This window comes from Rhodnius prolixus, unplaced genomic scaffold (genome assembly GCF_049639745.1).
Source record: "Rhodnius prolixus isolate KJV_2025 unplaced genomic scaffold, Rpr scaffold_2, whole genome shotgun sequence".
Taxonomy (NCBI): domain Eukaryota; kingdom Metazoa; phylum Arthropoda; class Insecta; order Hemiptera; family Reduviidae; genus Rhodnius; species Rhodnius prolixus.
In genome coordinates this window covers 19,825,571-19,852,339 of record NW_027411592.1, presented here as the reverse complement: position 1 = coordinate 19,852,339, position 26,769 = coordinate 19,825,571, and the positions used below count along the sequence as shown (strand labels likewise).

The following is a 26,769-nucleotide window of genomic DNA, read 5'->3' as shown; positions in this document are numbered from 1 at the left end:
CCATACATCCAATCGCCGTGAAAATTTGGGAAATTATTAGGTATATCCCCGGGAAGGTTTTTGCAAATTTTTTTTTTAAATCAGAGTTGGGGTTCTAGGTGCACCCGAACAAATATCCCATAAATATCAAAATAACATTTAATTAGTAATATTTGTTGAAAGTGTAACCATGAAAACCATGAAAAACAGTTTTCTGCAATTATTAATACGAGAATAAATTATACCGAAGATGGTGGAAAATCCATTAAACTAAAAGAGCTCAACAATACTATTGACGTTGATAATCGTTGGGTAGTACCATATTCTCCATTACTACTAAAAACGTATTACGCACACATAAATGTTGGGTACTGCAATTCAGTGAAAGCTATAAAATATATTTGCAAATATGTGAACAAAGGAAGCGATATGGGAGTGTTTAGAGTGGAAAATACAACTGCATCTAACGATGAAGTCACCCAATATCAACTGGGACGCTTCATAAGTAGCAATGAGGCTGTATGGCGTATTACCTGAATATCATTTTCCATTCATGAACGATATTCAACGGTTGTTCATTTAGCAGTACATCTTGAAAATGGACAGCGTGTGTATTTTACATCAGAAAATGTACGTGCAAGAGCAATGTCACCACCGCCAACATTAACTGAATTTTTCACATTATGTAGAAATGATACCTTTGCAAGGACACTACTGTACTCTGAAGTAGGGATAATTTTATTGTTAATTTTCATTTCGATGTATTGTATACATTTGGTCATTAATAAATTATGTTTGAGGTATCAAAACTGCCTTTTTGTTCAAACACAGCAACGTGTGAACGGGTACAGCTAGTTTAATAATATATTTTTATTGGCTACCTTTTTGCTTTCATTTACATTTTTTCGTCGGGCTACATGTGAGTTTAGAAAAAGCAAACATTGGAATTTTCTTCCTATATTTTTGCTGTTAATGGCATTCCTTTTTTAATGTTAAGGATGTTGTTAAATAAATTCTGATATGAGTTGCCTTTAGACACATTTGATTTGCTAGGTCGTATGACGACTAACATAGATATCCTAGAACGTATCAGACCTCAGTTGGAGTTTCTTTATTTATTTTAAATAAACGTTAATAGCTAAGTGTTAATATGTGCTTCAGCCTCCCATCCACAATATCTATTTGGTTGTTAGGCGTTAAGCACCGCGTAAAAAAATAAAATAAAAGCGATTACTTCAATATTCCAGATTTGAATAACAATTTCAGATTTGCTAATTATAATGAATCATATTGAACAAGAATACTTCTAGGATTTCACATCAGATTATTTAAGTCTATAACTTTTTCCCCTAAAGGAAAATAAAAAAAATAATAATATTGTTCAAATTGAGGTAGACTAAATTCTTGATGAAACAGAACAGGCTTTTCACGGCAAAACTTGATTCCTACAAATTTATAGTAGGCCGAAAAGCATTCTTGCCCAAGTTGGATCATTGCCAGTGGGCCAGTAAATTAAAAAGCAGAGAGCCAAAAGCTTTTTTCCCGTACAATATTTGATCCTAACTGAGAAAATTACTTAAATTTGGTACTAAATTTGCTGTAGAAAGCTATTTTCCTAAGTTTTTTTAGATCTTAAATTTATTTAGATCTCAAATTAAATCTTAAATTTATTTAGATTTAGTATTTAGATTTTAAATTGGTAATTTCTGGAACTGCAATTTGAAGAATTCATTTTTTTTTTAAGTCCGTGTGCAAACTATTTTATACATTTCTTATTCACTTTATGAATGAGACCCTTTTCGTGTAAACGTGCTTCACTTTACAGATTCTATTGAATTTTAAAAGACAAGCTAACATCAACACAGCTTCTCCCAGTGTTCAAGAGTGAATCCAAAATAAAGCATACTAGTACAGAAATTGGATGAAGTTTTAATTCTGAACGTGTAGAATTTGACATTAGCCTTTGAGCTGATAAAGTTTTTATTTTTTGTGATTGAGACTTAGTGCTGTCACCCATAAGAAGCCTATCTTTTGTTTCTTAACATCTTTGCATTATTCTACTCCATGTCACGATCATCGCTCAACTGATATCTGAACGGCAACAGTTCACAATTTTATGAAAATATTAAAATTGGTCAGTTTGGATTTAGCAAATATGCATTATTTCTACAGTAAGGCAGAATTTCATCTAATTGAGAAGTTTTAGCTCTTTATAATGTGTGAGTTTTGAAGTTGAAGTCACATTTATCTTCGAGAATCTGGCGGGACAATGGTTAGAAGACAACGATAGAATTTGAAGAAATAAGAATTCTAAGGTGAATGAAATTTAAGATATTATCAAGTATTATCAAGTAGTTTGCAGAAACGTGCACTATGTCTTGCACAAACGAAAATATTGATCTCTAATTGCTAATTCGCTCTTTGTTTCACATTCTGAGTTCGCAGTCGACTTGGAGAACTACGTAACTTCAATAATCTTTAAAAGATGGCCAGATTAGACATCTCTGAATGTCGGCAAGAAAAATGGTGTTTTAATTTCAAGACCAACTTCCAATGAAATTGAAAAAAAAAAAAAAATCTGTTGGGACCCCTCACAACCATGTACACCTTCTACTATTCTCAAGTTTTTAACTAATACCTTTCCTCAAACTGCGAACATTTCACACTCATATTTAATCCTTACCAACATCATACAGTTTGTAAAACCGAACATTTTACTAAAAGACATCTAAAAAAAAAAAGTCTATAACCAACCTTTCCTTAGAATTGCTCTAAAACATATTTTTAGATAAAAGTAAAGCTACAATGAATTCATGTAAATTCAATCATCCATTCAACAAAGTGAAGTGAAAATCCTAAGAATCATTTTCTCAAAAAAAAGAAGGAGAAAATCTCGGGAAAACAATCCATTCAGTACAATACTCAAACTCACAATTTTAGCAACACAAATCCATCTAAACTGCGGACAAGAGAAAGGGCCTATTTTTCACAAAATTGCACTTTAGAGGTAATCTGCCCACCCCCTATTCCCAGAAATATCCTTCACATATTTGACCTCGGAATGGAAGTAAAAAAGCGTGAATTAGAACGGTGAGAATACCAATAGGAGAAAGTCAAGGAAGTGTCCTCTAAGACATTTAGTATTGTTGGAGTTTGATGTAGTGTGTCTTCTAGATTATAGTGCTTTACATTCTGGATTATGTTTTAACTTTTGCTAAAAACAAGTATAGCGACCATGTCGAATTTAAAAAGTTTTTACTGAATGGTTTACAAGAACACCTGCATCGCATGGGCCTGGCAGATGATAGCCTCTGTAGGTTCTGTCAGGAAGAGGAGGAAACGGCACTGCACGTGTTGTGTCAGTGTGAGGGGCTTGTCTGGCTAAGGATGTTACTTCTCGGGGAGGAAAAAACCAAGGCCTGTGAGCTTTACCCAAGAGTCACTCTCCAGCATTAAGAGTCTAATTAAAAGGACAGGTCTGGAGGGTATGCTTTAAAGTTAGGGGAGCCACAATAGACCCAAAGGGGTCGCAGTGGTGAAGGCCTTGAGGCCGCCCTAGTCTAATCTAATCTAATCTAATGGTTTACAAGATTTATTAGAGAGATTGGAAACAAAATACCTAAATACGAAATTCAGTTCTAATCCCTTCTACTCCACAATTCGACCAGAAAGTATTATTAATTTCACCCCTTTCGTGAAATATTACTTAATTGTGCACTTAATTAATATTCATAATAATTAGGGAGCTCAGCCAGACTTAAGATGTTCAAAGTATTTTTTTTTTCAATGGGAAATAGTCCATTAAATTTGAAGAGCTACTCAGGCACAATAGGATATTATCCTAAAACTCCTCTCTCTATCCGGTTTAAAGAAGTGCAAAACAAAAAGAGAAAAAGAAGTAGAAGATAGAAAAACCAGTTGATTGGATCCATTGTGGAGGACAATTCTAGAGAAAATATCCCTGGGGATTATAAGACCAAAGTGTGATTGAATCCTAAATAACCTGATTGTTATTCAGCCAGGTTTCAATAGAATGGGTTTGTAAGAATAAAGTATCAACTTAATACAATCTATTCATTCATTTGCCGGTTTTTATCTACTAATTCTTACGATGTATATTTACACCCTTTATAGGTTTTTTAATTAAATAGATTGTGTTCAATATTCAACTATTTATGTCTGTATATTTCTTTCGTAATTAGATGTGAATCGTATCTATTCACATTGTAAAAAAAAAAAAATCTTTCAGCAACATTAAAGTAGTTCGAACTTCAAATTTGACTTCAGAAAAGTAAATAAAAGAAGTTTTACTAAATTTTAACTCCTTTCTACCAACAGGTTATTGTCCACGATATTCCTAATCGCTGAAGAGAGAAGTTCTGTCAGCTTGACGACCTCAGCTAGCCTACTCTTTCAATTTCCAAAAAAGAATATGTTTCTGAGTGAATACAATGTAACTTCATTTAAACGAATTCTTTGGTGCCATTTTGAAGAAAATTAAAGAATTGTCCTCACACTTTGTAAATATATTTAATTATTGTTAATTGAATCAGTATAGGGGGAAGAAAGAATAATGCCAATTTCAATTATTATTATTATTATTATTATTATTATTGTTATTATATTATTATTTCAGTCATTACAATATTTTTACATTGTTATTTACACTGTACAGTTGGTGTGTCTTTTATCCTGTCCGCTTATGGACTAGCTCGGCAAAAATAAAAATGTAATGATCAAAACTAGCAATATTCTGTCTTCTTTCAGGATTAATGAATCAGTCACCCAAAACAATGAACAATACTTAATCGCTATAGCCTTTTGTTTTTTAACTCTGCTCGCATTCGGATTTTCATCTAACTTTAGAAATAAATCATCAGTTTGTTGTAAAGCATCCAATTTACCCATCTTTGATAGCGGTAATCGAAGAAAAAATACTACTTCCACCCCTTTACATGATACCTAATATGTTACGCCTGAAAGATAGGCGATTACTTTACTTTTTACTTTTACTAATCAACAGTGAACTCAGTTTAAAACTAAATAATCTGTTATCGTGTTAGCAACGAGAAAGTAACATACTTATGGTTAGTCTGCTTTGTTAAGTTTACTTATTCTTTTTACCTACATGTATATAAATATATATTTAGCTGTGAGTTCATTGATGTATAGAGCTTTTTTTATTGAATGTCTTCCCTCCGGACACTGTTTTATTCATTAAAGATAACGCTGTCTATCACCGGCAGTTACTGAAAGAGGCTATAAGGAAGAGGAATCTAAGGACTACAGGGTTCAAACCAGGGATCTCCACGTGGCTATCCAGAGCATTAACCACTGGGCTAATTCTTACGTTACTATTATTTATGTTGCTAAAAAAAAAAGAAAAGATTTCTACTTATATTATTTTCAGTTTGTTCAGAGTTCAATAGCTTTAAATGTGTAACTATTATTTTGTGAATACCAGTCTTAGAACTGTCGGATGTACATACATAATTACTTATATGAGTTCTTTTACTCGTGATAGATTCCATGCGTGATATCCCATCTCTTTTTATTTTGATTCCAATTTAAGGAATATTTTTATTCCACTTTAGTTAATAGTTTTATTAAACTTGCCATTGTCAATAATTTGTTTTTATATTTGTAAAGGTCAAAGTGAAATGTTTTTATTGCATCCAACACAAAACAAAAATATGCCACAATTTCTGGCAAATTAGCAGTTGTAACGTCCATTGTAATATGCAAAACGCCATTGAAATAAGTGAATGTTATACTAAAATTAAAGAAAAAATAAAGTTTCTTTAAAAAAACAATACCTAAAAGCTGAGCGAATAGACGAATGGAACAGATGGATGTAAAATCGCGTGACTTAAAAGTATTGGATTAAGACTACTTCCAACCAGTAAAATTATGTAGAATTAATGCTTTATATAGAAATCACGAGAACATATAAACTAAGCCTGGCGAAAGACAACCGTGACATGTATATTATTTCTAAAACTCTTTCCAACTTTTTTTTTAGAATGATTTAAATGAAATATTTATTCCAAGTTGACGTTCATGAAATTGAGTTAGAAACGAAAACAACTTTAGCTCACTTCATCTGATCTTAATTTATTAAAATGTTTCATTTAACTTTAAGAAGTCTAAAATTCTAAAAATCTTATATACAATAATACGAAGAAATGAGGCAACGAAAATAATATCTGTTTTTAAGAGTTGATAACGTGTATTCAAACATTTGAAATTAACAGTTTCTGCAGAGGTTTACATAAAAGGAAGGTAATTAAGATAAAAATATTTTTGAACAAGGGCATATAGGACACTAATTTGGTAGTTGGTCTTAAAGCTGGGCTGAAACAATGGGCATTACTTTACTTTAAATAGGAAACTGGCTAGGATTCTGGAGTAGAATCGTCATTACCACGATTGAGGATTGCCTACGAATCGTGTTCCCTCTAATTTTTTGTGACCTGTGTGCGCACTTTTTTTAGGTGTGTGCAATTTTTTCCAAAATAAACAAATTTTGTGCGGCAATTTAAAAAAGTGCAAAAAAGACAATACAATAATAGTATTAATATTCAGCCAAATTTTGTTCCTACTTATACGCATTGACTCGATCTTACAGCACACCACACATTACAACGGAACGCAATGAAAAATCTACACTAAAATCAAGTCAAATCATTAGATAGTGAAGACAGAATTTAGCTGATTACTGTGGCTTCCCTTTTCCATTCAAATGGAAAATAAGAAAATTTAAATACTTACAATGTAATAATGTTGTCTGCTTCTAATTTTTTAAATTAACACATTCGTCAAAACAAACAAACAAGAACGACAATTCACAATTACTTATTATTGAACAATTTTAGAATTAAGGATTACATTTTTTATTAATGGCATTTATTTTATAACTTCTCTCTCCAGCCTTTTGGTTTTAACCGTTCTGGATAAACTTAACTTAAATTTACATTGTTTCCGTCATTCATATAAGATTTTACTCTCATCAGCATATCCATATGTTCCTGCAATCGATTTCTTTGTTTCGTTTTAATCAAAAAATTTTTATGCGCGCAAAGATTTTTCATGTGCGCCATGTTTAAATTTATGTGCGCGCGCACAGCTTAGAGGGAACACTGCCTACGATTGAGACTTATCCTCGAGAAACTCTCCCAGAAGTAAAAATAGCTTTGGAAAAAAAGAAAAGAAGAAAAATCCTTGAAGAAGAAAGTTCGGCAGCGACTTAAGAATGTATAGAATATTCGGGGCTACCATAAGAAGTTCAAGCTTTAACACAAATACTTTTTCGGCAAGACATTTAAAACTTCCTCATTAGCTCTGATTAGAACCATAAGTGGCGTCATTTTCGAATAATCTCTGTACGGAGATGAGACCTTTTTAAAATAAAAATGCGGACAGAAGCTATCAAGGTCTTTTCAAAGAGAAACGCTTAGCCCCCGTTCCATTTCTTTCTTATTCCCATGCTCTAGGGCAGGGGTTAGCAACCTATTTTAAGTAGAGAGCCATTTCTCCTTAAATAATTTTAATAAATCTTACCAACAGCCTCAAGGATGATAGAGTATAAAACTCTGTAGATCATTTGTATTCGCAAATTATTATTTTATAATATTCAATAACATTTAAATGTTTTATATATTTATTTCCACATATTGCAAAGTAAATAAACAAATAAATAACTAAACCTGTATTTGAATGAAAATGGGGGCAGTCCTGTACTGTATTTTAATATAATTCTATTCAATTTAAAACCTATAACATTTAAAAATTTTTTTGAAAAAATATCTTTACTTTAATAAATGAAATTTTCACTTGTTTCAATAAAATTGAAATATACAATTTATTGCTGAAGAGCCACAAAATTTGGATAAAAGAGCCGCATGCGGCTCGCGAGCCGCGGGTTGCCGACCCCTGGGGATCCACTAAATTTGCAAGTCTAGAAATTCCTCAACTTTTACCACAAACAAGGAGATCCATAGTATATAATCTACCCTGTAAGTCACTGTTGCTCAACATCTTAAATGAGAGGTATAGGTTTGTTCTTCGATTCAATTTTGACATTCTATTCTACCTTCTATTTTATCTTATGTTACCTTTTACTTATTTATAGTGTAACAGTAGATATTTAGTTTTCAAAACAATTTTAAAATCAATATGAACTAATGGTACGTCTTAATTTGGTAGAATAGTATTATTACAATTTAAGAAAATTACCCGATTAAAAAAAATAAATAGAAGCAGATTAATTCATTATTCTCTTTTAGAGATACAATCACACTTTCGGTCAGGCGCTACTAAACGATTGTGCCCACTAAGTATTGAATAATGTGTACAAATAGTGTTATAGTAACTTCAATGTCAAACAGATAGAAAGTGATTGATTATTTTCAGTTTATATATATATATACTTAATATATATATATATATATATATATATATATATATATATATATATTAAGAAAGCGGAATCATGAGGAAGATAAATATGGCGACGTCAGCAAAATATGATTGATTGATGACTGCAACCTTGCCCCTCATCCCTCACATATACTCTCTAAATTAAATATTTTACTGAAATAAATTCCGTCCAATTTATAAATTGTTAATCAAGTGATATTTGATTTATATGTTTTGATATTGCTCGCGCTTTCAGTGTCCCCTTTAGGAAAGAGCGGATATTTATTTATACCACTTAGTTTTCCCAAGCTAATGACAGTTAGAGGGTGCCCTCAGGGGGAGGGGTACTGTCTCCGCTCCTTTGGTGCATGATTCGTTGACGATCTACTCGAGATCACTCTTCAATCGTCATCAATATTGTATTTGTTTCTTTGTTTTATTGTCTTTGTTTCATTTCTTTAAGAATGGCTCTATCGAGGTAACCCTAATCCCTAAATCTCTCTCAGAACTCTCCTTATTTGAATTTTTTGCAAAAGTATTTGAAAATAAAAGTTTTAAATAAACATTTTGTGCATTGAATGTACGTAGATTGAAGAAAATTGAAAAAAACAAAAATAGTGAAAAACAAAATCCTATTAGGTGATACTTCGAGACGTAAGATTTGGATCGCTGAATTCCTGCCAGAAACGATTGGAGTACCCACAAGGGAAATAAAGTTTGTAGGTATTGATTTTAGTTTGGTCCTTAGTTCAGAAAACTATTGATACGTACAAAAAAACTGATGAATATTTTCTAAAAACTACTTTTTTTTTTCGAAGATTTAGGATTCCTTATAATGAATCTTTCCGGAGTAAACTGGGAATCAAAAATTATGAAATGATTTCAATACTTCCGTTTCTTTTCGTAAGTAAGGAGAAATGAGTAGAGCCACACTTTTGGTTGATGTTTGTACTGGTAATTTTTAATCGGGCGACTTGGAGGTTCCAAAATATAATATTTGAGAACTATTCTGTGATGAAATGATTGAATCAGTTGCTTTATCTAGTCTCAAGTTCAATGTGGACTACTTGAAGTAGTGAAATGCAATTGGGTAATAAAATATAATGGATCAATTCACTTAATGAAGTAATGTTTTAAATAGGTTGAATGAGCAAAACGAATTTCAGAAATCAGAATGGAAATCTATTTCCTGTCTTTATTCCTCTTTGAGATTTTAGTTCTTTGAACAAAAACATCGGAGATTTCCAGGTGTTCGTTAATAAAAGAAGATAGTTTAAAGCAGAAGTTAGTGAGTTATAAAATAATTGTTGGTGAATTGAAATAGTAGTTAGTAGAAAAAGGCCGTACCAGCGAACTCTAACTTACAATTAGTCAGCGAACTTTAATGTAAGTTCTGTTTGATGGGCCTTCTTCCGGTGACGTTAATGGTACTTATCAACAGACCCAAACTGAAAGAGTTAATGAATGAAGTTTGCTCCTTTCCTGAATAATGGGTTAGTATTCCACTCAAATTATTGTTTACTAGCACAAGGTAGAGCGAGTCTGGCCCCCGCTGTAAACACTGCGAGGTGACAAAGTAAATATTTGTATACATTTAAATAATTTTAGTGTACTCTTACAAATTAGAAGCTATTAGCTACTTCTATTAGATTTATATGAAAAATCTTTGCTAATTTTATTATTTTCAATTTATGACGCAACACCAAATACAACCCCCTTTCAAAAATCTGGCTACCTATAATAGGAAAAAGCTACGAATGTCTTCGTTTCAAAAGAATATACCCTCTTCTTGAATATTTCGTTACCATTCACCATCCGTCGCGATTTCATCAACCTTTGGATGGAAGATTTCTGTTCGACAGTCTTCCAGGTCATAACTAAGGGAGGGATTCGTTAAATCGGGTATTGCAACCGGGCTTAGAGTTCTTTCATTAACCTACTATTTCATCATTATGACCGTTTCTTGTATACTCGCTTTAGCTCCTCTAGATCATGCACTTTCACCGATGTACTCCAGGGTAATGTCCTCGCTCTACTCCTATATATCTTTTACCTTGCAGATTTTTCCACTCACCCAGAAGCACATCTCACTCCTGTCAACACCTGCAATATGATTTCAAATTCAAGACTACTAGAACTCGTGATCCGTGCCGTACAAGTTCAAATCAACGTGCAAGACTGTTTTACCAGATGGTGATCTGAAAAGCCAACCCCACTAAAACCAAGCATATCACTTTCTCTCGCTCTCTAATCCTCCTCCATGTTAAACATGTACGGAACTTAACTAGTAGGATTTTATCTCACAAACGAGTTACTTAAATCCGACGTAAGGTTTAAAAAACCGGAAATTAACTGACAACAAGCACTTGAAACTTTCATTAGAAAACAAAATACTGCTTCAGTGTATTAATAAATAAGCCAGACGAGCATTGTACACACAGGGTAGCCTTTAATTAGAAGTTACGATTACAGAATTAATGAAAAAATAAACGAATTCTCAACTAGTTTAGCAGGAAAGATTGAGATATCTCCTTCAGTGTATTAATAAATAAGCCATACGTTAATTGTATACATAAGATAGCCCGAATTTGAAGTTACGATTGCTAAATTAATGGTAAAATAGGTAATTCTCTACTAGTTTGACTGGAAAGATAGAGATTTCTGCTTCATACTTTTAATAACTAAGATTGTACACACTGAGTAGCCTACATTTCGAATTAGCATTGCAAAATTAGTGGAAAAATGAGAAATTCTCCTTTAGTTTTGAACAAAACAATGAGAATTCTGCTTTAGAGTGTTAACAACTGAGCCAGAGGTGGAATGTAAATGCAGGGTAGACCGTATTTGAAGATATGATTGTAAAATTAATAGAAAAGTAGGTAATTCTGGTCTTGTTTGACTGGAAAGATTAAGATTTCTGCTAAGATTACTATTGATAACTATGCCAGAGGTGGAATGTGCAAATAGGGTAACCTAAATTTGAAGTTACGATTGCAGAAATAATGGAAAAATAGAGGATTCTCGTCTAGGTTTGCTTGAAACATTGAGATTTCTTTCTTTTGCAAACTTTCTTCTTCTTTGGTTCAAAATTAGAAGAGCATTCCTTATTTTTCCATTAAATTTTCAATAGTAATTTGAAATTCGGCTACTCTGTGTATACATTCCACCTCTGGCTTAGTTAGTAATTCACTTCAGCCGAAATCTCAATTTTTCCAGTGATACTAGACACTTTCATTTCATATCCTGTACCAAAGTCTTGCAATAAAACTAAATTTACTTACTCTTTAAAAAGAATTGAGTATTTGCTTTATTGTAATTAATTTTTTTCTCTGAAATAAACAAATATCATATAAATAAGAATTTACTTTTTTAAAAAATCAAACTCGCGGGCCATGCGGTTACTTCAACTAGGACATACATATATTTGTATACGCTATACATACATTTTCCTTTAAGTTATGTTAATAGTGTACCTGTAAGCCATGTCTATTATAATTTTAAATTAATGGTATTCCTGTTTCCCTTTTTAATCTGCAGGATAGAGTATAAAGAAGTAGATTTAGAAAAGGAAATGACATTAAAAATAAGACGAGAGTTGAAGTATTCTCGCCGACCTCGAGGTATCTCGCACAGCTGGGATATCTCGGCGAGAACTATATCCATCTTTTTGTCCCTCCCATCCACATTTCTGTTCCCCATTTATCATACTCCTTTCAACTTTAGATCCCAACTTTTCTTTACAACTATAGAAATTATTGTTTGTAGGCCTTTCGCATTTTATCTTATTGCTTTCACAGACCACTTCTCTAGCTACTTCAGTTATTTGTAAATGTTGGGCAATTTGTAAGAAAAATGAAAACTTACGAACAATTACCTTATTTAAGAACGACCGTAAATTCAGACAAAATTATAGTGACGCAATTGCTGGAACATCAAGGTGGTAAAAACGGATTAGCAGCAATGTACAGTCTTCATTGAATGTATTATTGAGTAATTTGCATTTCCTCGAAGATGGCTACTTTAAACTTGATTGATAAGTGCAAATATATATTTCTTGGCGAGCGGAAATGGATTTAAATTTTAAACTAAATAGAGGCCCTCTTTCTTCGCTGTCAGCATGTTTCAATCGGCTGCTGAACAAGAAGAATGGAAAGTAGTTCGTTAGATTGGGCGGAGTGATTAATTGAATGTAAATTCTCCTTTGCATGTGGAATGTTTGGGAATAGGGTTCAGGATTGTAGTATTTGGAAGTTTTGCAGAACCCCTGGAATATTGGTCTCAGGGATCCTTTATAGTAGTACAAGATAGTTTTATTTCTGTTTTACATAATGTAATTAGTTCGGAATTATTATCTTATATAGATTCATTTCACTCTGTTTCATTTTGCCTTGCGCTAAATGGATGAATAATTCCATCGTTATATTTAAATGCGTAGTTAATAGGCAAGGATAAGCGCAAGCTCCGTTAAAAAAATAAAATGAGAAGTAACAACCTAACTAAAAGAAGGTCGAGTGCATGTATCTCCACTGGTTTTCCTTCGCTTATTCTATCCAGTACCCTGTGAGGTCTCCCACACAGCCAGGTTTTTATCTATGAGACAAGCTGCCTCATGGAAGTCCTCTATCCTTAGTTCCTTTAGGATTCCTCTCAACGTCTCCATACCCCAACTCACTTCAGTTAGGGCTCCCTCACAGGTTTTTTTTCCGCCCTTAGTCCCTAAACCGAGCTAGCCAACCTTCTTCCAGCTATTTTGGTGGCTAAAACATCTCAGCCACCAAATTTTTATGAAATCACTAATCCATATTTAGAGGATCTCAGAACTGTATTTCTGGTGCCGACTCAAAATAAAGAAACAGCCCAATTGCTGTACGTCCTATAAATAAATAAACAAATACAATTAATAATTATTGTCGTGTATAAATAATAATTTACTCATTCAAAATGTTCGGTAGATTTGATGATATGATTTCATTATTGCGTTAATCGGTTTAAGTAAGTATAATACGTGTCAAAGTTCTCTCGGATGGAACAGTTAGTTTCCGTTATATATCTCTGTCTACTTCTTACTTAGATTAACTGGAAACTGTTGTGGATGACAACTTTAAGCAACTCTGAATAGTAATGACAACAATTGTTGTTTCTTTGTAGATTGTAGATTAGATTGTAACTAATTTCAAGCTGTAATTGGTATGAGCACTTGAATATATTAGAAATGATTAGGAAGATAGAGACAAAATAAAAGAATTAGATTAGTTTAAAAAAACAAAATAGAATGTAACAGTAATTTTACGTTTGTGACTCCTTAAATAAGAAATAAGTATTTAAGTAAAGAGAATTAACAGGTTCTTTTTTTTGTGAAGTTTGTTGGAACAAAGAAGTTAAAACAATATATTTTGGTTGAATTCCAAACTTTATATTCTGTTCAGGCAAATTATTTATTGTAAATTGATAGGCATTTACAAGTTGCAGATTAAATACAAAAACTGAGCGACAAAAATAATCTGAAATCTGGAAAAAGAACTTAACTTTGAATGGTATAAACATAGTCCAATAAATATGACCTATCAACTTCGTTTTAACTACTTTAACTACTCAAAAACTTTAGTGGATGCAAATTAGAATAACCTGAATTTGTTAAGAGGAATATCGTGGTGCTATTTCTTTCAAGGTTTATTTTTTTGAAATAAAATAACAAAAATAGCATTTTTTTTGGTATAGCTCCATCATTTAGCCCCAAATGCTTGTTTCTCAACCATTTAGTCGCACCTCCCGCCTATTTCTTTGAAGTTCATTATAATTTGTAATGAAAAAAAACGTATTTTATCAGCATGATAACGTATTAAGTTGGATTAACTTTTTAGTACTTGTAATGAACGTATCATTTATATATATTTTTTTAAAAAATCCATTTGAATGATTCCTTTATCATTCTTAATGATTCCTTATTCGCAATAAGAGCATGGATCAAGTAGATAAAACTAGAATATTTGCTTAAAGACTTAATAAATAAAAAGAGGAATTGTTTTATTAAACAACTCGTGAAAGAATATAAGAAGAAAGTATTCAATTAGAATAATGTGGTCAGCGTAGAAGATATTACCAAGGAAGACTTAAAGTTTTGTTGTTAAAGAAGAAGTTCTAGATATCAAAAAGTTTTCTAAAAGATGATGAAGTGATGGACTAAGTTCACTTACCCATGACTCTACAGGTAGTCTGTGTCGGGGTAGCAGATGTTTCTGTGGTGCTGTTACTCTGCAGGAAGGTGGCACTGGTGCTGGAGGTGGCACTGCTACTTGTGGCGCTGCTGGCTGTCCCACCGCCTCCAATATCCTCTGGTCCGTCCCACTCTTCACTCTCTATTAGACAACACCAAAACCTTTTATACAACATCAAACATTTATAACTCGCTGATATAATACTACGAACATTCAGCCAAGACCTAGAACTTTTTACTTTAATGCTAAACATTAATGAAGTTTTATAATTCACAACTTAAGAAGCATGGTTACGCTACTAACAACAGTTAATACTTTCTTCGCACGCTTACAATATGTATTATATTTTAAAAACTTTCTTATCGTAGGAAATAAAAAAGCTATTTTAGATTCTTTCCGGAATTTAGTTTTATAAAAGTTTGTTTAAGACATTCTTGAATGGAAAATTTATGATTATTTATTAATTCAAGAAGTTCGTTTACAGATCACAATTTAAATATGTTTCCTTTCTCGTATATTAATTAAAGTGGAAGTACTAAGATGTACGTGCATGTTTCTGTTGAGGAGTTGGTCATCATAACAAAAACAAAAATCTTAGAAACTTCAAATTTGAAATTTAGTTTATGTCCCCCAATTTTCGGCCCGCTTTCAATAAGTTCGCTTCTCTATGAGCTTTTCTCTAAAGTCCATTTCAAGGTGACGTATTGACATTACTTAGTAAATATTAATCAAAGATCCTTTCATAGATGAAGAATATTTGTATTAATGCATGTATTTTTGTAAGTGAGGACAACCTCTGCAAATGGACATAATGTCCATGCATTGTTTATTTGTTTGTTTTTCAAAGATCCAAATTTGAAGAAAACTGACCGCAAGTGCCTTTATACCTTGAAGGTTTCAGTCACCTCTTCGTAAGGGTTACATTTACTATGGATATATAAGATAGTAAAGTCTACTACTTTTTGGTAAATATTTTCTAAGTTTAAAAAATATTTATTTACGTAAACTGCGGTAAAATAAAATAATGAATGTGAGTTAATATAAGCAGAGCTTGTAGATAAGAGCAATTTGAAAAAAATTGCTTCAAAACTTGTGCACTGTATAAACATCTGGTACCATGTTTATTATAAATCATAATATGGTCTAAATCCAAGCACCCAACTCGGAATCATCTCAACAACCTCTCGAAGCATCCTCAATGTGGCCTCTTCATGTTGTGGGAACACTAAAAAAATTCTCAGTTCACTGAACACACCAGCCAGCTCACGTTCGCAACATCCTCTCGCCGAAAGGAACTATTAACAATATTTGTCGGATCACTCTCCAAAATCATGGTCATACGAGTTACATACTCGTAAGAGTATGTAATCAAGCCAGCTCAATTTGCTTATCTTACGTGAACACTCAACTCCTGAAACAATTCACAAAGTTCCTGGATTTTTTTCTTCTTTAATATACATATCTCTTTCATTCAAAAAATTTTCCTTTAATAAATACCAATACATTTAAAACTTTATTTAGAACTGTAATCAAGGTATTCAGTTAATATAGATTGAGCTGGCTACAATACTAAGCTCACAAAACCTGTAGAATGTTTACAATGAATGCCATTGATTTTATCAAAATTTAATTTTAGCTGCAGAATGTTAAACAGTTTTTGCTTTTATAACTATTAATTAATTATTAATTACAACTTCATATTCGCTTTAAAATCATTCCTTTACCCCTAGCCTCCCTTTTAAACGCTTTTCCAGAATTACATTTTACTTTATGCTCACTTTGTTCCGCGCTAATTAATTTTTTTTTAATTTGATTTCTTGATCATCAATAACACTTTCTCCTTGGAGTTTTGTTTTTATTAATTCTCTCTCAGTTAACACATTTACACAAGTTTTATTAGTTTAAATTATCATTTTATATTTGATATCATTTTAATTAGTTTGAAGTGCGATTTACATTTTATTGAAAACTTTGGCTCCTTCTCGTTAATTTCATTTAAGCTTCACCCTTAAAAATTACTGTGACGTTTTTGCTGGGTCTACAGTTCAAATTGAATTTCAACTTTCATCATTAATTTAATGTCTTTAAAATTACTATTGTTTAAAGAATTATATGATGATTTAATTTTGAGTAAATTTTGTGGAGTGACCTTATCTTGTAGTTTATTTACATTCTGATTCTAATTTGCATACCATTTTAAATAAATTAGGCTTCCATGTTTCTACGGACTGGTAACTAGATTCCTCTAGGTGCAATTGAAATTTTCTGTAGAGCTTTATCTAAATATTAAACTAAAACAATTTTTAGCTGTAACTGGAGAGTTTTGATGATCTAGAATTATCTAATTCGAGAATTTTTATATCATAATTGAAGTACAATCTTTATGAAAAAAAAAATCGTTCCTAATTTCAACTTTACCAAATAACTTGGAATATTTTTAGGATGCCGCAATAGTTAATTTAAAAAAAAACAAACTCTAAGAAGCTTTACCACATGATCAAATATTTAGAGCATTCCCAGGCACCAAGATTGTGATAATTTGCTAAATTTACCTGTGGGTTCGTTAAACACAAAAAAAATAGATGTACAACTTCTCCGGAGACTACCCATGTGTTGTCTGAGTGATTAAGATGTCACTGTTGACTACAGGTGTTGTTCTGTACGACCTGAAATACTTTCAGGAAACTAAAGAACCTTAAAGAAGTGGCCCCTTTCTTAATGGATTTCTACAATATTTTAATAAGCAGATATTTTTAGCAATAAGAATGGCAAAATCTTTGAATAGAAGTTTATAGATAATTTATAATAATAATTCTTGAATTGTTTGAAGAAATAGGCACATTTCTACAGCAAAGAGTTGACCATATTATATGGTAGTCAGACTCAGCCTTGTGCATCTTACATCTTCGGACTTTTTTTTTTTACAGCAACGCGAACGCTTGGCAAGGCCACAGGGAGCTCTAAATTGGAAATAATAATATATATTTAACTATTTGGTAGGAAGTGGAAAAATACCTTTATAATAATTAAAAAGACATTTTAAAACATTCATTCTATTTTATACATATCGCTTGTTAGAAATGTTAAAAATAAACAAAAAGATCACATCATATTGTAAATACTTCAGAAGCTATTTTCTCCTTCGAATACCGTAAATTTAGTTAGACATTAATGATTTTAGGAACTGTTCATAACATTTCCGATATCCTTGCATAAACCATTAAGTGGAGAATTTTTTTAAAAGAAATTTCAAATTAAATCTTCCAGCCCCCTGCGAGTGCCTAACTTATACAAATTTTCTTCAAACTCCAAATATTTGAGTTATATTTAATTTCTACCAATTTAATATTTTTTAAAACCGTAAAATCAATTTAACCTTGCTGGCATCAATACTGATTTTATTCCTTTTCCCCTGGCTCATATACTAAAAATGAAGATCACGCCAGATAAACCTAAAGTTTCCGTAGATATTAATATTAATGATCACGTTCTTTGGTGGCTATTTCGTGTTTAGTTTTTTGGAAAAACAAAATTCTTTTCTACTGTATATAAACATTTTGCTTATATTTCACTAGTGATCAGCCCGGTGGAACATTATCTAAGTTTCCAGCTAACCCAGCCAAGCATTTGGATCGGTTCCCAATTTTCGATATAAAACAGCCCAATTCAGTTAACTGTAACCAACCAAATGTATTGGGGAAATAAACTTACTCTTTATTTACTTCATCCATCGCAATACCACATTCCCCAATTCGGAAACTTGTGAGTTATTTATTTATTTGAAGAATTCAAAGTCTAGTCGGCTGTTAATTGTGCCGACTTCACAAGTTTGTAGAATTTACCAATATGTTCAATTTACACATATATCTAAAAAATTTGTATCCACGACAGTGTCAATTTATTATAAAATTGTACTGATTAGTTTTATCAGAAATAATTTCAGTATTCTTTAAAAAATACAAAAAAATAAATTAATTAATACAAAATGAATAGAAAATTTTGAGATGGACAAATCTAATGGGCTAATTCATATTTTCCTATTCTAAGAAATAATTATTAAGTATTGGATTTAACTAAATATACAATTTGGTTAGAGATAACATTTTGCTATAAAGGGTATTTAAATTTGAGAGAATTCACCATCAATGTCTGGTGAATATGTCTATCAGTTAGATTGATGTTAATATTTAATCATCACTCCTAAACAGATAAATCTGTTTGATCAGTCATAATACATTCAATTTATAATAATAGACAAGTTGATGATTTAAGACTGATGAAGCAAACAAGTTAGTTTTGCTGCTCTCTATTGACATTATCACTAACTAGTGCCTGCTCTTGACATTTCCTAAATTTAATATATTTTATTGCTGCAATAAACTTTAATTTTGCCTTGATATTATCAGATATTTTATTTAAAATATTTTATTTTTATTGTTGAACTTATTTATTTCGAAAATTCTAAAATTTTTATCACCTCTTCTTCAACTGCTGATGCTTTCTACTGAGGAGGAATATGGTTCCTCTTAGTCGATTACATGAGCTCTCATGTTGGGATTGTTGTACCCATATTTGTCTCAATTTTGTTTCTATCAATCAACGCTTCTTCTAAAGTGCTGCATGGAATTATATAGTTTCACCTCAATTAATTAATAAAAATTGATTAAATATAGTTGAAGAATAATGTTAGCTTGCCCTTTGGTAATGCAGCATTACAAAGTAGAATTTTCAGTTTTCAGTTAACATTAAAAAAAAAAATCTCGACTGTTTAGCTAAAACTCAGTGTAATAGACAACCAACCAACTTCCACATTCACTAACACTTCTTTAGGAGGTGAGAGAGAGCAATTAAAAAAAGAAGAAGAATGTACTATAAACTGAGCAAAAATTACTTGTGGTTTGACTTCCTTTTGATTTGCTGATCAATAAACTCCTTTTTAAATGTGAAACTAGCCATTGAACTTATATCTTCTCAAAAAGGGTGTCACTTTTGGACGTTTTTGGATGAATTTACACACATAAAAGTAATATTTTTTCTGTTTTTGAATGCTTCCCACATCTCTAAGAGCTATGCCTGACATCTTCTGGGCATTTTAAGATAAGTATAAAATACTGTAGGTTAAAAAATAATAATAATAAAAAAGAAATTAATGTTTTCATAGAGTCTTCAAAGAATTTACAACTAGAAATTGTTTATAAATGAAAACATTCTTGGCTTTACACGTTTTTAAAACTTATTAATTTTTACTTTTATTGCTATCTTCTTGAGTTTTGTTACCCGCAACTATATTATATTTAGCGTCTAGTGAAAGAATTTCTAGAAAGACATAAATATTTTTCAGTCAAAACTAAATCACTGTAAATCAAACTGCCGAAATCTTTTTATTGTAATATTTTGGAAGAGTACCAATAAAATTCCAAAATTTATTAACTTTTTTGTGGCCGCGCAAATTTATATTGTTTCGATTTGAATCGCTCGATACACTTAGAGAGCTAGCTGTAAATGGTTACAGAAGATAATTAATATTTTTTGGAGTTAGTGTAGTAGCATGCTGTTGAAAGGCTAGGGACTAAAAAATATTGAGTCAGTCTTAAGAGTTCACATAATGATACATCTGACTTTAAAGCCAGTAAAAACTCAGCACATGTTAACGTCGCTTAATAATTCTTGTTTCAGAGAATAGAAATTTAGAGCTCATAATGTGCATAACGTAAGTTAATACGCCATAATGTACTCTCTTATATTGGCTATACATTTGTAGGTTATTTCAAGCAACTCTTCGTTCAGCTAGGCGTGTAGGAGCATCAGATGCATAGTATTAATATTATTCATTTTGAAGAAGGGATACAGCCCGTTTGGCCAATAAAGTTAGAACCAAAGTGGTTTAAAACATGAGTCTAGACTAGAACACTGCCAACAACAGACCGAACACACAAAGAGGATGAATGCTACAAAATATCCACGGATGTGTCAAATGATTTTTGCTAACGTTCAAGCTCAAGACCAATGATCAGAAATCAATGCAGCGCCTGACGACAAACATAACCCGACATTCCTCACTTCCCGACATCTCAATAAGGTTAACAGACTACCTGCAAGATAGCTTTGATTGTCCACAAACTACAGCGAATCTCATGTAGGATAACATGGAGATGATTGCACTTTCTTCGATGACAAGGAACTGCAATAAGGTGTAGCCCTGATACATTTGACACCGCTTCAACTGCTATGGAAACTTTCGCCAATGTAAACGTACTCTTAACCCAAATCAATGACAAATAATTGCAACTACAATAAGAGGAAATTGCAAATGCTTTTCTCAAATTAAAAACTATTAATATTTGCAGTATTATTAACAATTATTATTATTACTGCACATTAGTAAACACTTGGTGGCTTCTAATAAAAAAATCTATATCAGTATGTTCTGGCTAAGATACATAAGTTTTTTAAGAGTAAAATTTTCCTAATCAGATTATCAGAGTTATCTTATTTGCTGAACAATACGTGTCTTATCTCAATTCGATCTTATATTCAAAGCTCGCTTTTTTTTCCTAATTTTATCGAAAAATAAAAATTTATGAGCGCAACTTTTTTAAATGAATAATGAAATCTTGATTCCATGAAAGGCGAGAAAAAAAAAAGGAGATAGGCGCCACCGTCATAAAGGCTTTCTCATTAAAACAATGAGAAACTTCTCGTATTAGCTCTTTTATTATCAAAATTAATGCAAATAAGATTACGTCATAAATATATAAAGTAATGGACATTACATTTTTTGCATAAATTTGTGCCGAAAGAAAATTTTATTATTTCTTAAGGCGTTGGAGGAAGGCTGAAGGCTATTTGCGTCACATGAGTCAACAGTTTATTAAAAAAGTAGAAAATGTAAAAAAGTTTTCCTTGAATTAAACTAGAAACAGGCAGATGTTTGCTCTTTAACGAAAAGAAGAATGAAAACATTATCCTTTCTTTGTGAACTTTTCATTTTAAATTTTAATGAAATGATCTGTACCAAAAGAATGTAATTTCTGTAAATAAATAAATGAAATGGATTTATGTTTACAGGAATGGTTTGTTAATAAAAATAAATAAATAAATAAATTTTGAATTAGAAAAAAATTAGTTTAGAATTCAATTTAGAAATAACATCAAATGTGATGGGGAGATTAACAGTAGGGTTCTCCAAATGTGATGGGGAGATTAACAGTAGGGTTCTCCAAATGTGATGGGGAGATTAACAGTAGGGTTCTCCAAATGTGATGGGGAGATTAACAGTAGGGTTCTCCAAAAAACAGCTTGGGCTCTTTTATTTCTTCATTATAATTTTTTTTAATATAAAGCACCTCCACCACTGAAATCATAAGCGTTGGAGTTTTTTTCAGTGTACTGCCAGGAACCAACAGTTCTCTAATCATAGACGTCGCCTCATTGAGATGAAAGATGCTCCTAGGAAGAAAAAATGTTAATGGCAGCCAATTCGATCTTGAGATTTTCACACGGGGATCCAGCGCATTAACCACTGAGCTATTCCCTTTATCTGTTATTATTAGAATTTAATTCAGAGTGTTATGTTTTAGAAAAGGTTATTAGAATCCCTTTTAAGTGTTTTATTATCAATTAATATTCAACAAGATCAGTCAATCAACAGTGCCAGTTTACCAAATCATTTTGTCAGTTTTCTTTTAAAACTACGAGAACATGCTGTTAGTAAATTTGGAGAAAATTGGTAATCAGAATAGATATTTTTTCCAAAATGGTTAACTTTTTCCAAAACTTTATGTACACACAACATAAAAATAGGCCTATTACTTTATATGAAACGTAATTTAAGTGGGATTCTTTGTTGGGATACAGTTAAGCACACCTCTAAATTGCCGTTTTAGTGTTTGTACGGTTCTAATGCACTTTATAACATTTATGAGTACATAAAACTGTTCAAAATTAAGAGTTTGAGGAATATAAGTCGCACGGGAAGTGCGTCTATTCAGAACTCTTTTTCCAGTTCTATAATCTTCCAGATAGACGTCATAGGAATTTATTTGAACTTGGAAAGGAAGTCTATATTACCGTTTTGAAAGTTTTTCTCAGTGAATATTACTTTTGTTGAGGCACAAGGTACTAGGTAGATATGTTAGGTGAAGACACAGATGAAGCTTTCCCTAAAGTAGAAATATCACTTAGACCCATCGTCTAAGCACAACTGCAAACCCTAGAACGATGCTGTTTCTGTTTTCTCTCTCTCTTTTTTTTTTTTAAAGGTTACATTGTTTCAGTGAAAACGAACATAAATTAAAGTAAAAGAAAAATGGTAAATAAATTCACTTACACTTAGTTAATGTACGTTAAATGAATTATTTAACGACACAGTTAGTTCCACCATTTTACACTTCTTAAACATTCAACTTATTAATATAAACAAGAGCACAAAAATATTAACCAATTCTTTCTCTTAGCCACCTAAACAAATTTAAAATGAAAATAGAAAGGAAATATTATAAATAATAGGATAACAATGAGAATTATGCTCGTTTATATAAAGCGAAATTTCATTAAATCCAATTGGAACAATAAATTTTATTTAAGCTATTTAATCCTGAATACATTTCAAATAAATATAGTGTTCAGCATTCTACAGAAATATATTATTATTTTATATTGAATCTGATTTAATGAAATAAATAAATTCTTAATATAAATGATTTCAATAATATTACTTACTGTAAATTATTTTCTAATGTTTAATTAAGAAAAATAGCGAATGATTTTTTTGTTTTTTACTAGCTTGTTCTATTTTTTTTAAATTGTTATTATTACTTTGGTGATGTTTGGAAACAAATATTAGTCTAACTCAGTGGTTCTTAACCTTTTCAAAGACGCGGAACACAATTATGTATATATTTTTCTCGCGGAACACTAACATTAAAAAATTTTAAATTCGGTATTTAGCAAGAACTTAAAATTAATGAATAATAAAGATCGAATATAAGTTTCAAAAAAGATATATGTATTAATTAAAATTAAAAAGGATAAATTATTACATAGTTTTAAAAAATAAATTCTGAAAATGAAATTAATCAAATAATGAACATAAAAGTACGTTGCTACAAATAACAAATGTTGTAAAAGTCTATGAAGATAGGCCAGCTTTGGTAGTAGAAAATTCAAATTTAAAAAAAGGAACGATTTTTTTGATTTCGTATCTTTCTTAAGTTTCTAATTTTCAATACATTTAAAATTGAAATTTCGCGGAACACTTGGACCATATTCGCGGAACACCGGTTAAGAACCACTGGTCTAACTTGTTAGATCTTAGTACAGAAACTCAAATTAGTATTGGTTAATGTAAAATGTTAGCCAATCCACTAAATTCCTGTTTGCCATTAAATAATAATTTTAACAACGATTATTATTTAAATTTATGCAACATTATGATTTAAATCATTAAAGATTTGGTTAAAAACCAATTTAGTGAGTGCTAAGAACAAGAGGGTTAGCTCATTGGTTGTACAGAGTTCAAGTCTTGCTCGTTACCTAGTATTTTCTTTGTTTTGAAGTCTCTACTTAGATTGTATGCATATAAATGAACTTTGTATAAACGTTGCAAACAATCGATAAATACAATTTTAGTTTCATCTGAGTACTGAATTTAATCCAGACACTTGGCGATTCCTGTTTGTTGTCAGATCAAAGACAACCTTTCACATTTCTATTTCCTTTCTAAGTTCCCATTCTGAGTTTAATCATAGTTCGGTTTTCATTTCCGCCAAAACTACCGAGGTACTTTCTTATCTCCCTATGTTTAATATAAAAGCTGGAGTACTCAAGGAAGAAGTTCGATTTTCTATGTAATGAACATTGCTGAACACCCTTTGCATTTAAATGTTGATCTAAAATATTTTTTTTATACACAGGTGACCTCAAATTAATCAAGCATTAAAGGGAACCTTCCACTTATACCTTCTCTTTGTTGCTGACTAGAGACATCCCGCTTATTGCAACTATAAAACCAGATACCAGCGGTATATGTCACTAAGGGGGCTACTAAAAGGTCAGAATTGGTGAAGAATATTTCAGTAACCTTATACTCTTCAATGTGATTTAATGAATGTTGCTAATTTGCAAGGCATTGTAACATTTTCTCCGTTTTATTCTGTACATATTCTACATGTTGGGTAAACAAGGTAGATTATCATCTACTATTAGTTCCAAGTATTTCACAGTCTCTTTACATCGAATTGAATCTGATCTTAACTTTGGCCTAGGACGTAATCTTAAAGGTATAAATCAGCCATTTAATTTCTTGCCGTTCAGATTCAATGAAGACAAGCTCAACTATTGTTTTGCAGCTTATTGCAATATTCTGTTCAAAATACTCGCTGTTCTACCATCTAAATCATAACACTAAGTTTTCACAGTTAAAACCATCCCATCTAGTCTAAAGGAAGGTTCAAGGAGCAGTTCCCTGATAGCATCCTCATTTATTTTTACTTTGTCATAATTTATTTGTCTTAAGAACTATCTTCCTTAATTTAAAGTAGCTAATATTAGTTAGCACAGGTCACGACGCTTAATCTCCAAACAGTAGTAGGCCACAGTAAATTAGTAAAAGCACCAATCAAATGAAGGAAATTACAGTTGCTAGTTTGGTTGAGAGTCACATGTATTCTAAACGCAGGTAATACGCATTCAGTTCACTGCGGTTTCTAACTGGCTATTGGGCGACCATCCCAATTGGAAATTCCGTAATTCTCTTCCACCATTTTCCCACCTCTCGAGAACAATGATATTTGTTTTATGAGAACCTGAATTCGTCAAATCACGATATCAATTTCAATAATGCTGATAATGTTACTTACCGACGGTGGAGTTCTCTTGGAGTTGTTGGTGTTGTTGCTGGTGCTGTGTGGAGTTCATGCATTGCTGTTGCCACCAGCAGAACACCTCCCCGTCCAAACACAGGCAGAAATCACATGGATCATCCCGATTTATCTGAAAAGTAAAATTTCAGTTAATAAAATATTTAACTAATTATTTATGTAATTAATTTTAACTCATTATTAATAATATGTTCTAAATATAATGATGATGAATTTAATAGGTTATAATAGATGGTAATTGATATGTAAAAGATCTGGTGTGAATCCTCATGGCTTTACAGCAATAATTGCTACAATCATTCAAAGCTTTGTTACAAAAGTTTAGGTTCTTTTAAACATGATGTTTCCTCTGCCCTTTGTTACAAAAGTTTAGGTTCTTTTAAACATGATGTTTCCTCTGCCCTTTGTTACAAAAGTTTAGGTTCTTTTAAACATGATGTTTCCTCTGCCCTTTGTTACAAAAGTTTAGGTTCTTTTAAACATGATGTTTCCTCTGCCCTTTGTTACAAAAGTTTAGGTTCTTTTAAACATGATGTTTCCTCTGCCCTTTGTTACAAAAGTTTAGGTTCTTTTAAACATGATGTTTCCTCTGCCCTTTGCTCTCTTTACATATTGTAAAGTTTTTCTTAAAAAAAAAACTTTACTTTCACAACTAATGCCTGCCACTAGTTATTAAATATGTGGGTTTGATTAACTAATAAAACTCGCTAAAGTTTGTAAGTAATAACCTGATTTATTAACACGTTAACATTACTCACATTAACATTTACAAGCAACTAACGCTATTCATTACAGTCACCATTTACAACAGTCACAACAGTTTACTGTTACTTACTCACTTCGTAACGCCACAAAACTGTTCCCCGACTGACCACTGGTCCGCACTGCACCGAATTGCACTAGTCTCAGCTGCACTAACACAGCTCTACTCATCAACTGACTAATTGCCCAACTAGCTACCACTGAAGCACTCCGCAACACTGACTCTCCAAGACTAACTCATAAACTTGACTAATAACTATAAACTCTAATAACTCCTTAAAACTTGCTTGAAACTCGATTAACACTATGATTGAAACTCAATTGAAACACTCCTTCTCCAGCTGTGTCGGCCTCCTTTTAACTGCGTGCCTCCCTCCAACTGGGACTGCCCTCCTCCAACTCTCTGAGCATAAGTTTCCACGCCCTCCTGACGTTCATTGGTTGGAAAACACATACCGCCACCACCTCAGCTGTGAGCCGCCTCCTCCCATTCTCTGTCTCTCTCCAACTCCGTC

The 26,769-nt window shown here is 31.9% G+C and overlaps 1 protein-coding gene across 1 annotated transcript in view; it reads right to left on the bottom strand.

The window, feature by feature from the left end:
• LOC141449227 (uncharacterized) overlaps positions 1-26,769 on the bottom strand; it is a 334,517-nt gene that overhangs the window by 10,336 nt on the left and 297,412 nt on the right. Inside the window, exons 3-4 of the mRNA XM_074118445.1 lie at positions 25,472-25,604; positions 14,592-14,753 (exon numbers count right to left, since the gene is read on the bottom strand). Of these exons, the coding sequence (XP_073974546.1) occupies positions 14,592-14,753; positions 25,472-25,604 (295 nt within the window). The remainder of the gene's footprint in view (positions 1-14,591; positions 14,754-25,471; positions 25,605-26,769) is intronic.